Raw genomic sequence first — 17,357 nt, 5'->3', positions numbered from 1 at the left:
CAAAATTAAACAAGAATACTCTGTTGAGCTCCATAAGTCATCGTTTTGGCCTTTATTATTCACTTCCATTTTTATTCCTAACATAATGATATGGTTCACAGAAAAACAGTCCCTGCTTGTACTAACCAGTAAATTTTACAAATGGATATAGCCTCTATAAACAAGTCTTAAAATGCTGTAAGTGAATAATCCCTGACCATGCATCTGTATTCAAACTCTAAGCAGGTACTTGCAAGCAACAGGATTTTCCTGGAAGAAAGGAAAGATGGAGCTGATTCTTTTTATTTTTTAATCAGACCCTCAAAGGTAGCTTGTCAAGTTTGGCTGCTGATGCCTCTACAACAGCTTATCAGACCTTACATAATCAGCAAACCCCTGCAGGGCTTATGATCTGACCCAAATATGTAGCAAGTGAAGGCCCACAGTGTAAACATATCGTGTAAATTGGGGAGCTGGCCCAGATGTCAGCAGACAAACCTGGAAAGACTGGATGAAATCAGCCCCTAAGTCAATTCAGATCTCTCATCAAATGATCACAAGCCACTTTTGGTTACTGATCCGGCGCCTTTGGGTCAAGGCATCCATCCCTGTGCCAACTTGCCTAACTTTTGCTTTTGTCCTGTTCACAGGAGCACAGAATGGTTGAGGTTGGAAGGGACCTCTGAAGGTCATCTAGTCCAACCACCCTGCTCAAGCAGGGACTCCTAGAGCACATGAATCAGGATTTTGTTCAGATGGTTTTTGAATATCTCCAGAGAAAGAGATTCCATAACCTCTCTGGGCAGCCTGTTCCAGTGCTCAGTCACCCTCACAGTAAAGAAGTTCTTCCTTATGTTCAGGTGGAACTTCCTGTGCTGCAGTTTGTGCCCATTGCCTCTTGTCTTATTCTTGGGTGCCAATGAGAAGAGTCTGGCCCCATCCTCTAGACACTCTCCCTTTAGATATTTATAAACATTAATCAGATCCCCTCTGAGTCATCTCTTCTCCAGGCTGAACAGGCCCAGCTCCCTCAGCCTTTCCTCATATGAAAGATGCTGCAGCCCCTTAATCCCCCTAGTCGCCCTTCACTGGACATGCTCCAGGAGTTCCATGTCCTTCCTGTCCTGGGGAGCCCAGAACTGGACACAATATTCCAGGTGGGGCCTCACTAGGGCTGAGTAGAGGGGGAGGAGAACCTCACTCGACCTGCTGGCAACACTCTTCCCAATACAACCCAGGACACCGTCAGCCTTCCTGGGCACAAGAGCACACTGCTGGCTCATATTTAACTTGTTGTCCACCAGGACTCCCAGGTCCTTCTCCACAGGGCTGCTTTGCAGGAGGTTAGCCCCCAACCTGTACTGGTGCATGGGGTTACTCCTTCCCATATGTTCCCTTTATGGTACACGGATAGATGCTTGAGCTGGTGGAGTATCCAGGACACCGCTTTGTTTCTATTAAGTTTAAGTACACTGCCTTGGAAAGTCACATTTGTGTATGTACAGGTGAAAGATACTGCAGGATGAGAAGCAGCAAACAAGTCAAGAACTGCTCCAGCACAAACAGCAGCAAAGCCAGTTGGAAACTCCTCTGAAGAGTGGTGTCAGGAAATTCACTTATTAACTAGCAATCAAAACCCATAGCTATTACATGCAGCTATTACAGAAATACATCAGGCACCCAGACTGCTGATAGAAGTCTCACAGCTGAGGTCTCACCTACCTGCAAATGGGCCACCAAACAACGCAGGCTTGTCCTTATTGTATAAGGTGGGTGGCTTATTTTAATTCTTTTTCCATGCCCTGCTGTGCTCAACTTAATACTGAAACAGTCAAATCTTACACTTAATGGTATTTTCTATTGTCAGTGAAAATAGAAGCATGTAAACTTACATAGCCCAAAAAAATTGTTAGCCTTCTATATTGATGCATTTCCTCTAGAGGTCTTTGAAGTACTAAATTTGTTTTTTTAATAATTGAAACTGCACACAGGTTTCAGGGCTATTAATACAGGCAGAAACAGTAGGGCAAACCTATTCATCTGATATTCCTTCAAATATTCCTACAGAATTCTAGGTGATGATTTATAACCTGAATGTATTTGAGTTTACAGATGTTCAGCTGCCATTCAGAATGCTATTCTTACATTGGAGGACTTCAAAACTTAGAATTTTCCTTTTTGTAATACTACATCATTTAGTAGTATCACTACAACATTGGTCTGGCTCTTTCACCCCCCCTATTATTTTCAGTCTTCCCAAGTGCCCTTTCCCTCCATAACTCCTCTCCCCAAAAACCAAAACTGTGAATACAAAAAAAGCAGGTAAAAAATGCAGAAGTAACTTACAAATGCAGTGGATATGCTTTAGTGATCATGAAGCAGAATGGATGGAACAGATGAAAGCAGGAGAAGGAAGGGCTCTGCCCAAGGCCCTGAAAGCATGTGACCCTTCTGAAGACTCTAACACCAGAAGATACTTAGGCAGATGTTATCATCTGGATAGGCAAATCATCTGGATCAGCAAGTCCAGTTCAACCAAAACATTCAAAATCTATCCAGAGAGCTCAAATACTCATACACACAAATAAGAAATCAGTCCTATGGAATTCAGCTGACATGGCAATAATATGGGAGAAGTAACGTGAGCTAAGGGCAATGGCATACATACATACTATAGAAAGTCAGTATCAATGAAGCCTTGCTGATTAATATTGAAGACAGAGTCCACAAACAATTAGTAATATCGGAGAGCACCTATGCTTAGCAGCATTTTCATATTCCTACAGGACCAAAGCTAACCTTTCTACACATATGCCAGCAGCCCCAAAGACATACACATGTCTAGATATGACTCCCCCAATCTGTGCATCAAAGAAAAAAAATCATAGGAAAGTATAATCTTCAAAACCAGAGCTGGCATTAAGAACTGGAGACAATCCTTCAACTGACTGCACTCAGGTTGCCTGTACGAGACAGGCATGGACAAGGTAAGCAGGGCCTGCACAGGGAGCGCCCCAGGGAGCAATGGGCACACACAACCTCAGTACAACCCTTTGACAATGGGTCTCAAAAACATAAAGCCTAGTTTCAGAGGACAGTGACACAGAGAAACAAACCGTGGGAATCTTTATCTTTTTACACTGCTATCAGAATGACTGGGCTGTGCTCATTTCCAAGTCTGTCAAGAGAAAAGTCAAATTTTACACCACTGATGAATAGCAAATTACAAGCATTTGTAATGGAAACACGACCCAGAAGCAACAACTGCAATACTGTAGTGTACCCTACCTTCCTGTAATCTGTTAGAACATCTTCCAAAGCCTTTTTTCTGAAAGAAGGACAACCACATGTACTCTTCAGAAACAGAGTTAAATTCTCCCTTGTCCTGTAAGTCATGCTACATGACTACATCTTCGAGAAGGATGCAGGCCAGCAGAGCTTCAGAAGCTACTGCCACTGATTTGCAATACTTGCCACTGCTTTTTCCGCAAATGGTAAAAATCTGCAGCTGCTGTTATTGCTCAGAAGTCACTTACAAAAAAAAAAGTAGAACTTCTCCCCTGAATATTTTAAAGGGCTCTTACAGCAGCTTCCACCTTCACCTATCAGTGAAGAGTAACTTTTACACATCACTCTTGAATAATTAAATCCAGCAATGAAGCAGGACACTTTTCTTGAAAAGACACAAATTTTTGGATCAACATCTCCAAGAACTCCATAAAATTGAAAGAATGATTGTTTTCTAAAGGAAATTCCTGAACCACTGCACCAGTGATAGTTTTTGTCTTGACAACGGCAGAATGCTCTGGAATTCTAGGCCCTCTCACTATTCCTTGACAACATAACGCATGGGGGGAAAAAACCTCCAGTTCCTAAACCCAAAAAGCTAGAAAACAACAGCAACAAAGCATGAAGTGCATGCTGAATGCTTTAATCAATACTTTGATATGTGCATCCCGACATCAAGAGGTGAGAAGAATGCAAAGACAAACTGAAAAGCTGTGAGTGGAGTGGTAAAACACAGTTGTGTCCCAATGGCAAAACCCAAAAAGCATGGTAAAAAGTCATGGATTTATAAAATAGGTGCCACAAGCAAGTGTGGCCAGGAAAGCCACAACATAACCACAGAAAGACATATTTCAGTTCATAATTTCCCATGACAGAAATCAACAGGGCAACAATGCTCAAACTAGTCAAAAAGGAAGCAAAATAGTTGGAAGCATTCCCCTGAAACTCTATCACTTAATTTCTTAATGAAACTTTTGTTGAAAAAATTTGCAATAAGCAACTCAACCTCAGCTTGCAACCTCTCGGTCTAGGTTTGGATTACAGCAGATTTAGGGGTCACAAAGATGTATTTAGATATCCAAAATTTTCTCAGGAAACCCCATGTGCTCCTTATATGCTGCTGGAATTAGTATAACTACTCATTAAAGGCTAAAAAGCTTGTGTTTTTCCTGACACACAGGAACTCACGTGCCTAAGCATCCCTTCAGAAAGGGTTTAGCAAGTCACAACAGGGCTGATCAACAAATTTTAGTGTCAATTATTATACTGGACTACAAACTGCAGTCCTCACTCAGCATGTTTCTTTCTATGTCTTCTACAACAAAGGGAAGTGACCTCCCACAGAGAGGCAGGGCAGGAAGACAAGAGCAGCATCTTTTAAGTTGTCTCAGCATGAATCAAAGCTTGTGCAGGTAACAACCTAATACTTTCCAATATTTCTGTGGTCCCAGAACACATTGTTTAAATTACTATCTCCTCTGCTTTAAGTTTTTATGGTGTAAAAAATGTACATTCCCAATATCCAAGAGTCCATGTTTGCTCAATAAAACATCTGGTTGCAGCAGACCTGCTGCCCAAAGGATCAGGCCATTGGTTAGCAGCCAGGAGAGTGACTTGAGACGTGTTCAGCATCGAAACAGTCACCTCCTCTGCTTGTTCTGCATCCTCACAGAGCACAAGAGGGGAACAGGAGATTCAGTACTTCTCTCAATAGCACAAGCACTGCACTACAGTCAGATGAATTACTGATCACAAGAGCATACTGAAAAAAAAAAGACACAATCTGAAACCCCTGACCTGAAAGTCATCATATACTTTATGATATTTGCAACCTCTACAAGACCTCATGTCTAGTGCTGTCATTTAATATTACCTTTATCGAACTCACAAATGTGATTCTGGAGAAGGTCTAGTTATGAAAGAAAATTAATATTATAAGAAAAGTCATTAAGATTACACAGATAACATGAGGACTGGAACACTGAAGTCAATCACCAACCATGTATTATCATGTTCAAACCCTGTTTCTTTGGAGCAATCTACTGTAAACTTGTGGTCTTGTTTTTGCTTTCAAAGTGAGTCATATTCTGCAAATCCACACTCAGTGTTGAAATCCTTTAGTATTTTGCAAGTGGTTTAATTAGCCTGCCACATTACCTTGGAGACAGTCCGCCATGGGAACAGTTGGTAGGTGAAGTTAAGGGGCTGGTTCTGCTGCTGGATTGCCGGGAAGGAGTCCGACCAAGGGTATTGCTGGGGGAACCCTGGCACAGAAGCAGGAAGACAGGGATTAGCAACGTGTTGCAATGCACAGGCAGGAGAGTACACAACAACAACAGGTCCAAATAATGCCTTTGTTTGCGCTAGACAAGCTTAGTGCAGTTTTGATTCTGGCTCTTGACCTAAAAATCTGCAGCCATGGCTCAGGTAGTTCTTGAAGGTACTGCTCTGAGGATCGAGAAAGTACATGTGTGCTTTGGTACAAACCACAGAACCTGCAAATTTAACCACACGACACACATGGCCTGCAAATATCGACAGAGAAATGGTTTATCAATCCACCAAGCTACCCTGCTTCTCAGACACTATTTTCCAGGCCCGAAAGTATGCAGACCACTACCCCAGCAATTTAACAATATAATTAGGCAGCTATTTTCTGCATTGTCCAAAGCATTCTGATTGTGCTTGTTAGGAGCATAAGCAAGCAATCTAACTTACCATTTTTCCACTGGCCTGCACAATCATTTATACCACAGCAAAATTAGTAGAAATTGCTCCCAATTCTGACACTTCACACAAGGTGGAAGGGACTAGAGAATCCAGTCCATTTGCCTGGAAGCCTAATGCTACAGTTCTAGCTTACAACAAAGGTCTGCTTGTCCCTATGGAAGTGCAAAGATGGGAGGGCTCAAATTCCAGCAAATTTCACAAGACTTCCACACAACAAAGGCAAAAAATACTGTAAATCCTTGCTGCTTTGGGAAGAAAAGTTTAGAAGCACACTTAAATCCTCTAACATATTTCTTCACAGAAATTAAAATACTTAAGAGTTTCCTGTAAAACCAAAACATAAGGTAACAGGCATACACTGAGGAGACCTAGTAGATCACATCAAAGATCCTGCAAGCTTCTTGGTAGGTAATACCTCATGTTATTAAACTGATTTCAATAGTAGTGGTAAACCCAGAAAATCTGTGGGATCAGTATCTCTGTTTTAGCCAAAAGATGGTTACTGTCATGCTTTTCAAAAGCACCACCAACTTGGAAGCACAAACCCCATCAACTTTCATGCACTTCTCAGTAATCTTCTTTCTTTTTTTAATCTGTACTGGTTATGACTATATTACATTTAAAAATAATTGATTTTGTTTTAACAGTCTCTACAAAAGCAACAAACAGAAGCCTCTGTTGCCATATTGCTTCAAGACAACAGCTACAGATGATTCATGCTACTGAACATCTGCAACAGCTTATCAATGAGCTGCTGTCTTTAGGGCTCTGCTGTTTGCAAGGACAAGGGCCTCTCACCACATTGGTGTTACTGGAGTTCTTGAGGTGGTTGTGCAGAAGCTTGGTAGCACCATCCTGGAATGTTTTTGGCAAGGCACCAAGTAACATGGTAAACTCAGGAGTGTTCAATTCAAAGAGAGAAATCAGGACTATTTGTGCTGCCTGAAAAGAAGAAGAAAGAAAAAAAATCAGTTTTTATTCTTTGAAAAGCGTATGCATTCTGTCGGCAACAATCCTCACGGTAAACAATGTCTGTTTCATTCAGAAGGATGACTCCCATACTAGACAATTTTTTTACATATTCCTTGTGATGTGTCACATGGAATTGCTAAATGCTATAGTTAACTTTTTATTTCTTAGAGCTTACAATATACTTTTGCATTTATATCATTAACTTCTTAGATGTGAAGCGTACAGTTATTCACAGCTAGTGAGAAAATCTTACCATTATCCTGTCCAGCAAATATTTCAATTGAACAAGATACTGCAAAAAATTTACAGGAAACAAACAAAATCAGAAGCTCAGCTAAATATCAACAATCTAGGACTGCAATTTGTGATTCCCATGCTTTCCATTTTAACTGCAAATGGGACTAGTTCTCTACCCCACTCAACCTCTCCTCTTCCTAAGGATATGACAAGCTTTTTTCATCAGACAGACAATCCCTGCTTCTGTTTTCCTACCTCTCCTTGCAAGTCTCACCACTGAGGCTGTTTCAGCAACAGAAGACTCCATCTCAAGTAGAAGATCTACTGGGATGGTGAGAACCACCTTTCTCTCATCCCTGGACAGGCTAAACCCCACCAAATTCCCTAAATTTAGTAAGTGAAACCAGGGTACCACTGAAAAAATTAAGAATTTTACTATTAGTTTCACTGGACAGGGTTTGCCCTGTCTGCCTAGAAGAATACCTGCCAGAACAGGATCTCCACTAATTCCATTAGCAAACATACAGCTCTGCATATCCTGAGTGAAGACAATGGAATCAAATGGGAATGGAAGCAGAATAAATCACAGAGTGCAGAACCATGAGAGTAATTAACATCACATGTTCCTAACTAGACTACTCCAGCAGCATAAAATCCATGTGGATTGCACCAGTTTTTTCCTGTTTTTGCCTTGAAAATATAAAAAATATAAAAATTTATTAAAATGAAGTTATGATGAAAGACCTCTGATGGTCTGCAGCACCATCTTCTCCAGCAGGGGTGTAGCCATTGATACAGTAACCTCCAGAATACACATCTGGCTATAAAGCAGTGGCTTAGGCTCACAAAGTAAGAAACAAGCTACACATGCTCTTATTTTGGAACAGCATACGTACAGGCTTAGGAAAAGCAGATGCTTGTGTCTGACCCTTTAAGAAACTTTCTAAAACTTCCTAAAAATGAAAAAGAACTTTAAAAAGGGTAAAAACACAATTCACTGCTGTGGCGATAACTGTACATTCGTTGTTCTCATCAATTCAAAGCAGGAGTTTTTAAGTTGCAATAATTAAGTGTATCTGCAACTCCCTGTGAAGTGGAATCCTTAGCAGATGATGAACTTGGGTGCACAAAAAACCCCTTCATAGTGGAGGGGAATCAAAGTACCTCATTGTTTCAGTATGCAAAATGCAGTTCAAGCTGTATTGTTCCTTCTGCTATCAGCCCAAATTTGCAGTAATAGAGCTTTGTATATAAAAAACATTTTCCATCCAAGAAAGTCTGGTAAGTAACATCCTTTTCACGCGGCCAACAAAGAAATTGAGGCACACAACACTCAATGGGCTTCCAAGGACTGCAGTGAGCAACAGGTCTTCAAGACTCTTCATTCCATATGGACCATGCTGCCTCCTGCCAAAACTCTCAATGACTTGAACAGAAACACAGCATGCCATTATTCACTTCACACTAAAGATCTAAGGATGAAAGAAGTGGGGAGATATTTTTCCCCGCAGCTTTCTTAACTCCATATTCTACCCTCCTCTGACCTGAAGTTTTGGGCAACTCTGCCATGAAGCCTGCCTGGTATCCAACAAGGAAGTGTATTTCTGTCCATTTTGATCCCAGAACTTTTAAGTTTTCACCAGCATAGTATTTTCTGTAATAAAAATATTACTGCAAACAAGAGATCTCAGAACAACAATCAGCACGTTGAACTGAATGCAAAGTGACAAGTCATGCCAAAGAACATTCCCATTTGTGAATAGCATGCACATCCCAGATGGTTAGGAAGTGGACATGCAGGTCTTCTGTGTCTGAACAAGTAGATCTCATTCATTGAGATTAAAAAACAGGAAAACGGATCAAGAATGTTTCCCAGGTTGGGAGATTGTTCAGACTAGAATATCTAGAGATATCAGCTGGTAAGCAAGGAGCTGGCCAAGGTCCAGTGAGGCAGGAAAGGATTTAAGATATCTTTATCCCACATATCTCCCAACAATGGGGTAGAAATAAGGTGATCCTTAGAGACCTTCTATGTAAACAGAGCAAAACAGGCACAAGAGCAGATGCGCTCTACAATGTGACATTCTGGAGGTATCTTTCTTGTGTACCAGAGAGGTCTAAGATGCATCTCTCAGGCCTGAACAAAATCTTCACCAAGGTCTACCAGGGACTTTTATGATCCCATGGCTTCACTTTAAAGCAGAGAATTCCCAACTGGTACAGTTTAACCCTAACACACAAACACTGATAGCACAGATGACGTGCTACAGGTGTATCTGAAGGAAGTTTCAGGACCCAGAAATCACTTCAATTTTGTTCCACTTTTTTGTTTTAGCTTTAATGAAAACAGGACTGTGTCCACCCCTTCCTCTTTGCACAAAATATGGCTTGTCTTTAGGAGTATCTACCAGTTTTCTGTGTACCTGGTGCTCTTCAGTAGCTTTGCTGTTGCCTGCAAACAGGTTTTGAATGGAGCACTGCACAGTTGCTCACACTCTTACATGGCCTGAAAGAAAGCAGACCTATAGCCTATGCTTTCTGAAATAAAGCCAACTGCTACTACAGCCTGGGAGCAGTGCTCCACTAAATCTCTCAAAATCAACACTGGTGCTACTTGGGTTAACTTTGGCTGTGTTCTTTTTAAATAGCCCTCAGCCATCCAACTGCACTTCTAGGTTTATTTCAGGCAAAAGTCATCATTTCCTACTTAACATTTAACACACAACAGTCTTGGTCCCTGCTATCATTAAATTGAGAACACTTACCACTGACCTCAAAAGCTGGAACATCCCTGTTAGCTTGAAATCACATTTATAACACACTCCAAGTTCCACTCTTGCAATACTTCCCAGTTCTAATAGTTAATTTTATTTCCCTATCAAAGAGCATCAGGAGCAGCAGTCCTACACTTGTCTAATAGTTTGATCTTTATCTAGTCAGAGGACATCTTTACAGATTACGTTTCTAAGAGTTTTAAATCTGTGGATTTTCAGCTTGTGACAAAACAGAGAACGTTAATCATAATCTCAGAATTACCAGCCATTTCTGAAAATCTTGGCCCTCACTAGATTAACTCAACAAGTAGATAAATTTAAAACAAGCAATTAAAAGAACTTATTTCTGTACACAATGTACAAACATTCTCCATGCAACACTCGTGCTTGATGACATATAGTTTGAAGAAAGAGTAGTATCTGAATTTTCCCTTGCCTTTGTGTCCCTGTACCATTAGTGTGGAACACTAATCCATCTCCTTTCAGTGACATATAACGTAGACCCTACAGATTATCTAATCTTAATGAAGCAGTTCTCTGCTGGCTTGAGCTGGAGAAACTCCAGTGACTTCAGAGCCTGACTATTCTAGTGAGGGGGTCTGGCTCCACATCAGGTTCTTGAATCATTTGCAAAGGATCGCTTATGTAACTTCATTATTTGCCTTATAACAATGCAGTGAGGGATCAGGTTCCACAAGCTGGTAGCAATTCCCAAAGTTTCACATTTAGGTCAATGCAATTCACACTGTCCAACAGTTGTCAGCTGCTAAAGGGACACAAATGCTTCAGCAACTTTTGTTTTTTGTTTTCACCTAGACAGTGAGTGTTGGCCAGATTTATCAAAATCTGCAACCTCTGCAACTTGGTTACACTACACTAAAGTCTCTTTGAAATGGTTTGGGCTTAATTAAGCAAAAAGATCAAGGGCAACTGGAAAAATCTATTGATCCTAGAGAGGAAATATGGTCAGTGACCTAAGCTTAATACAAGTGCCTTATGATTGCTTCTGTCACTAGTCCAATAGACCAAGCAGAATAAGCAGCTAGTTGCCTGAGCTATATGAAAGCAGTTTGCAAGTTATTCAAACTTCTGTTGGTGAGGGGCTCACAAACTGTCAGCCCCATAAAAGGGGAAGACCTCATACCCTGATTGTTTATGAGGGACTGCAACAAGAGAGTTAATACAAAAGCACACCAAAGCCAAAAATTACTTCACAGACACACACGCTTTCTGCAGGGTCCCAGACAAGGTCTCTTTACACAGCTAGACAGTTGAGTTGAGACTGCAAACAAGATTAGTGTGATTAGTGCACACGGCTTTTAATCTACCTGTTTACATTTCTCTTCCAAGTTTCCTTCACCAGGCCCTGAGGAAGCTGTAGTTGTCCTAGCTGGTAAATCCTCACCCACCCAACTATGCATGGTCTGGGTTTGACAAACAGGAAAATTGAGATTATTTAGAGAAAATATAGATTTCAACTAAATCACCAAAATAGTACACATGCTATCTTTTTGCAGAAGCATTTTCATCAGTTGCTTGCTTAATTTCAAGTAACAAAAAGCATTAATATCTGATTTAACCAGAGAGCATTCCTTTCAGTGGAGGGCAGCACTGGTTCAAAATTAAATTCAGCCACAATTCTCAAGCTTACAGATCATCCCTTAGTTGTCCTACAAGGATTTGCTTTGGCAACCTCCTGATGGCCTCCAAAACCACTTGAACTCCTCTGCTGAGGGTCAGAGCCTAGGCAGTGCTGCTCTAAGATGGCACTCGCATCTGGCCAGCCAGGGGTAGGGGAATAGGTGCTTGTATCCGCTTGCACCTATCTTTGCAGACATCTCTAAGTTCAGAGGAAGCAGCAGTTAAGAACTTGCAAACTCCTGACTCCAGTCCAGGAATCTGTTTGACAGACCAACACTGTCTACAAACGCCTTTTATCATGTGAGCAGTCTGGGGAACATCTACTCACTTTTGACAAACACCATCATACTCTGTATGCATCATTCATTTCACCCCTCCAGTCTAAGGCAAATGTGGTTTAAATAACTGAAGGCACATTGGAACAGGGAAGCTCCCTCTCATGTCACTTTGAATTACACTAAACTGCAGATCAAATATAGATCCACTGAGATCGAGAGGCAGCAGTGACACATTAGGCAGCCTGTATTAGCACATATTGGCATAAGGCAACGCTTCAACTCTCTGATGAGCATGGCTGATGTTAAATGAGTTAATTCACATCTACTGAGTGTTTGCAGGCGCTAAACAAGTGCTATTTAAGTGTAATTTCCAGCAGACAATTAAATGTTAGCTGGCACTAAGCTGACAAACTATCTCCCAAACCAATCCTTCTGCTTCTTCCTTTTTCGGGTCTAGAATCAGATGAGTATGGACATCCACATTACTGACATGGTAATATGAAGCACAATGGCTTCATCAGTTCATACATAAACAAGCATGTTAGCTTGAGCACAAGTGTTTAAACACAGTTTTCCCAAAAGACTTCTGTTAGAATATGCTGTTTACATCCACATCCTGAAAAGGAAGAATTTGTTTAACAGATTTAGATACAGAATTCACATACAGATTAAATCCACATTGCTATTGTGTTTTATAGAGTACACACTTAAAATATCATGAAAGGTTTTTACAAGTCATAGATTGTTGCATTACATGTGTCAAAGGCATCTCAAATAAGTGCCAACAAAAACTATGCAGCACTGAATCATCACATATTCAGATTACTGTTCTCTAATGGATTATGACTCCTTACGTGTGCTGTTGTCTTGTGACCTGGGCACAGCAAAGACCATGGCAAAAATGTTCATCTGGAGAGCCAGATGCTACCCCAAAAGTCAAGCTGATAAAGGCTACTCCAAGTGATGTTGTCCCTTACAAAACCGCATTTGTTGTAGAAACAGGTTTCAGGACTAGAAACAAAGGTTATATTTTATTAACAACTGAGAAACTTTTATTATAAATCTGGCATCATGTAAGTCTGAATTCTGAGGGGGAAGTTCCCACGTATAAGCTAAGAAGAAGAAAAGCTACTGAAGTAAAATGGCTTGTAATGAAAACATGCACTTTAATCTGCAATGCTAGAAGAAGCGTGGCAGACATCCATGAGTGCAGAGAAAACAGCCTATGGTCTATTTATTGGATGACTCTACAATGCATCATGTAAATACCATCTCTAATCTTGATTTTCAAAATACATACATCACCTATACCTATGTAGGTGTGTGTATATTTATATAAATGGCACATACACATAAACATATTACAGACAGATGCATAAAATAAGCATGAGTACACACATTCTGTGAAGCGATTTCTTACCTCATAGTACCATGCACTAGCTCTTACTGTTTCAAGCAAACTGAGAAAACGCGCTTATATTACAAACTGCTTTCAACTCAAAGGATACCAGAAGGCTGTATAAAGCAAAGAGATTCATTTTACGGAAATCTATCCCAGCACCATGTTTCCAACAAGCACGAGATGATTTTCTGGCCACTAACATTAAGAATAGCCATTTTCCTTACACTGTGTACACTAAACACATGTGGGCTCTCATAGCTCTCTAACATCAAATTCAAAACAAACAGAAAATGATGGCTACTATTTTGGAAACACGAGCTAGGACACAGAGATCTTTTCTGTTCTAATAGCATCAAATCAAATAAACACTGAAGTTCACCACGTGCCATTTTTGATGTATTGCACTACTTTTCCTAACACTGACTATATCTGAAATGCCTGAAAGGAGTTACTCTGTGCATTTAGGCTGAGTTTGACTTCTTTAGGAATATTCTTTGGCTAAAAGGCTGACCTCAGCAGTATGGATATAGTCCTATTTAAGAGTCCATAAGCCTGAAATGAAATCCTTAATTCTCTGGTAACTTGGCTCTTCATGGAGTCCATGATACACACAAATCTGGTGTAGGAATATTGCAAGAGTGCTAGAGAAATCTCTGACCCAGAAAGGCAAGGGCCCGCGACTGGGGAATATTAAAACAATTTGCCATTCAAAAGCGTTTCTGTGAACAACCTCTTTGCCACTGCTACTGTAACGGGCCATGGCCAACAGTGTTTATTACCCAACACCAGTAAAGATGAACAATGCCATTTCAACTCACTAAGAGTCTTTGGGAGTGCTTTTACACTGAAGCTTCTGTCCCAGTTGCTCAAATCAGCCTGATACTAGATGGAAAATTAAAGCACCAGAAGAGATTTTAGAGGTCTCATTGCATCATGTTGCAAAGGAGCCCAATTTCATTTCCTTAGCAGTGTTTGCTTTCCTGTCTTTCATCCTCCTACAGACATTACAGCAAGATTTTATTCAAACTTTCTCTGGGCTTTACTGATAGATATGATTTTCTTATCAAAGCGACATCATCAGTATTTCTCAAGAAACGACACCTAGGACTACTAGTTAAAGAAGTAGATGCATCTTCATTGCCTGTTTGAGCATACAAAGAATTTGTTGACCTGCAGCTTTCTCTCTGAAATCTTCCTCACCTTCCAGTATAATTCAGAAACAGTTTCTCAATTAATCAGTTTTAAGAAAAAATCTGATTGCAAACTTGTTTTCTTTGGACACCTCTAGACTTCACGTGCAAACCGGTGGTGCCAATCCTAGGAGGGCCCTAACTCTAGGTAGTCTGAGGGGGACTTCATCCAAATCACTAACACAAGCGCTCTCCTGGGTTTTTTGATTCATTGCAAAAGTTCTAGTTTCTGACAGGTCCCATCCACTGTTTGTATTCAAAGGCAGCTTGGCCAAGCTCAGTAATGAGTGGGACAGTTGAAAGAAATTTTCCCAGTTATATAAGTGGAAGGCAGAACATGATGTATGCGACACAAGGCTGCCCATAACGTGTAAAAATGCATTCAGGCTTGTAAAATAAAACTACTGTAGGAATGTTTAATCAACAGAGAAACCAGGCAGGATATCTGGCACAAAGGAAATATTTCTTCTTCCCTGAGATTAGTAGTCTAAATGACAATCAGGCAATACAGATGTTGTTATCCATCATTAAGACCAGAGCTTGGCTGACTAATAAGACAGTGGACAATGTCACCAGCCCTTCACCTTGGAAGGCCTTCTTCCCCTGAGCCTATACAAGTTCCTCCTAAACACTAAGATCCTCTGTGCCCTCACAGACAACTCCACCCCTTCAAATGGTGAGCACTCATGGTTAATAAAAGTTTCCATTCACTTCGAGCCTTGGACATGAGGCTTCTTTAGGCTTTGGCCAGATTCAAATCAGAAGCCTCATTTTAATTTCCATTCTCAAAGTGATGGCTCTTTTCCAAGATCAAAGTATTTTCCCATGCAGAGCCCAAGCCTGTCATCCAAATTCAATAAGCACTTTACCTACGTAAGGATTACACAATAACTTAGCTGGCAATGTTAGCAACAACATGGTGAAGTTACTGACAATGTCCTCAGATCAGTCGCCACGATATTTGCATTGCCATTTTGTGTTACTCTTCTGTGTGGTAATTAATTGGCTTTTGTAAAATTATTTCATCAAATCTTAAACATTTTTCAAAGAGAAATCAGAATTAATGCGCTGTTACAGACAGGAATAAACCAAGGCACAGCATGCTGGTTTAGGCTGAGATAGAGCTAATTTTCTTCATAGCAGCTAGTATGGGGTTATGTTTTGGGTTTGTGCTGAAAACAGTGTTGATAGCACAGGGATGATTTAGGTACTGCTGAGCAGAGCCTACACAGAGTCAAGGCCTTTTCTGCTCCTCACACCCCACCCCACCAGTGAGGAGGCTGGGGGTCCACAAGAAGTTGGGAGGGGACACAACCGGGACAGCTGACCCCAACTGACCAAAGGGATATTCCACGATGTCATGCTCAGCAGATAAAGCTGGGGGAAGAAGGAAGGAGGAGGGGGATGTCTCGAATTATGGCATTTGTCTTCCCAAGTAACCATTATCTGTGATGGAGCCCTGCTTTCCTGGAGATGGCTGAACACCTGCCTGCCGAGGGGAAGTAGTGAATGAATTCCTTGTTTTGCTTTGCTTTGCACACGTCTTTTGCTTTATCTATCAAACTGTCTTTATCTCAACCCACGAGTTTTCTCACTTCTACTCTTCCAATTCCCCCATACCACCAGGTGGGAGTGAGTGAACAGTTCTGCTTAGTGACTGGCTGGGGTTAAAACTCAAAACAGAGCAAAGGCAAGTGCATTGCACAAGGTTAGACACTAGTACAATCAAAAATAGAGCTCAGTCATCTGAAATCTTGATCTGTGCCCTGTCCATCAATACATTATGCTTGGGGAAAAAAGCAGTAAGACAGCTTTATGTGGAAATTACCAAGAGGTGCTCTCCTTGCACCGTAACCACATGCAATCCAGGTCTCCACGCTGTGGGACCTGTTCCTACCCAAAGGCTTTTTGTTCAGCATGGAGGACAAATGTCTTTCACCTTTCTTCTAGCACAGCTTGCAGGAAGTAAATCCTAACCTGAATGCAGGGTAAACACCCATAAGTATTAACAATCTTTAAAACAAGACAAATATTTACCCATAACACACTGTAGATCACCTTATTTTAAGCATAAAACTTGGTAATAATTTTGACCGTACATAGTTCATGGCTACTATCAGCAGCTTAAATGGTTTCTGCCCCGAGAGGGAATCACAACATTTTCTCAGTGACACTCTGTAATATCAACTGCATGTTCCTCAAAGTACATCGTGTTTTTCTTCTGATAACAGAGTTTATGTTTAGCTACAGATATCATTCCATACGAGAACATAAACTGTCTTCTGCACAACAGCACTTCCTTTGACTAAGTTCCTTTCCAATTTCACTAGCTATAAAACATGATCTGTAGAGTTCAAGTGAGGTGTCAGACAGTTAAAGGGTGCTCATTAAGTGTGCTCAATTAGTCATCATAAGAACATGCAAAGTTTATTAATAAAGCTGTATCATTCAGTTGGAAAAAGGTTTTTGGAGCAAATGCCACTTTTTTTTCTATTTTTCTCCAGTGCCTTAACACTACGGGGCTGGAACCTCCATGACCATCACACATAGTGAACAGCAGTAACGGACAGAAGATCACTAATAAATGGATAATTCCACTACTGACTGAAAATACAATTCATTTCTTGACTAGTTCCCTTGATTGCTACCACAGGTTGTGATTTGCATGACTAACTGCCATGTGCACACACCAGCCACATGCTTTGCCCACTAACAGAGATCATTTATATACTTCACCACCCGCATGAGCAAACTTGTTTTACCTGCATCTGCTCAAAGGTAAAATCCAGGCAGAAGCATGGCCATCACACACAGATGCTATTTGCATTAAGGTAGCATTCAGTAACCCAAATCTGGGTAAGACCCA

General features: G+C 40.8%; 1 protein-coding gene across 1 annotated transcript in view; it reads right to left on the bottom strand.

Annotated features, from left to right (window-relative positions):
* The window catches only part of LOC104522588 (CLIP-associating protein 1), a 99,200-nt gene that overhangs the window by 24,176 nt on the left and 57,667 nt on the right, over positions 1–17,357 (bottom strand). The window contains exons 26-27 of the mRNA XM_029084257.1: positions 6,796–6,939; positions 5,425–5,531 (exon numbers count right to left, since the gene is read on the bottom strand). Of these exons, the coding sequence (XP_028940090.1) occupies positions 5,425–5,531; positions 6,796–6,939 (251 nt within the window). The remainder of the gene's footprint in view (positions 1–5,424; positions 5,532–6,795; positions 6,940–17,357) is intronic.

The sequence above is a fragment of the Antrostomus carolinensis genome, unplaced genomic scaffold (assembly GCF_000700745.2).
Source record: "Antrostomus carolinensis isolate BGI_N321 unplaced genomic scaffold, ASM70074v2 scaffold11383, whole genome shotgun sequence".
NCBI classification, from domain to species: domain Eukaryota; kingdom Metazoa; phylum Chordata; class Aves; order Caprimulgiformes; family Caprimulgidae; genus Antrostomus; species Antrostomus carolinensis.
Note: the sequence above shows the minus strand (reverse complement) of the source record. Positions and strands in the feature narration are given on the sequence as shown.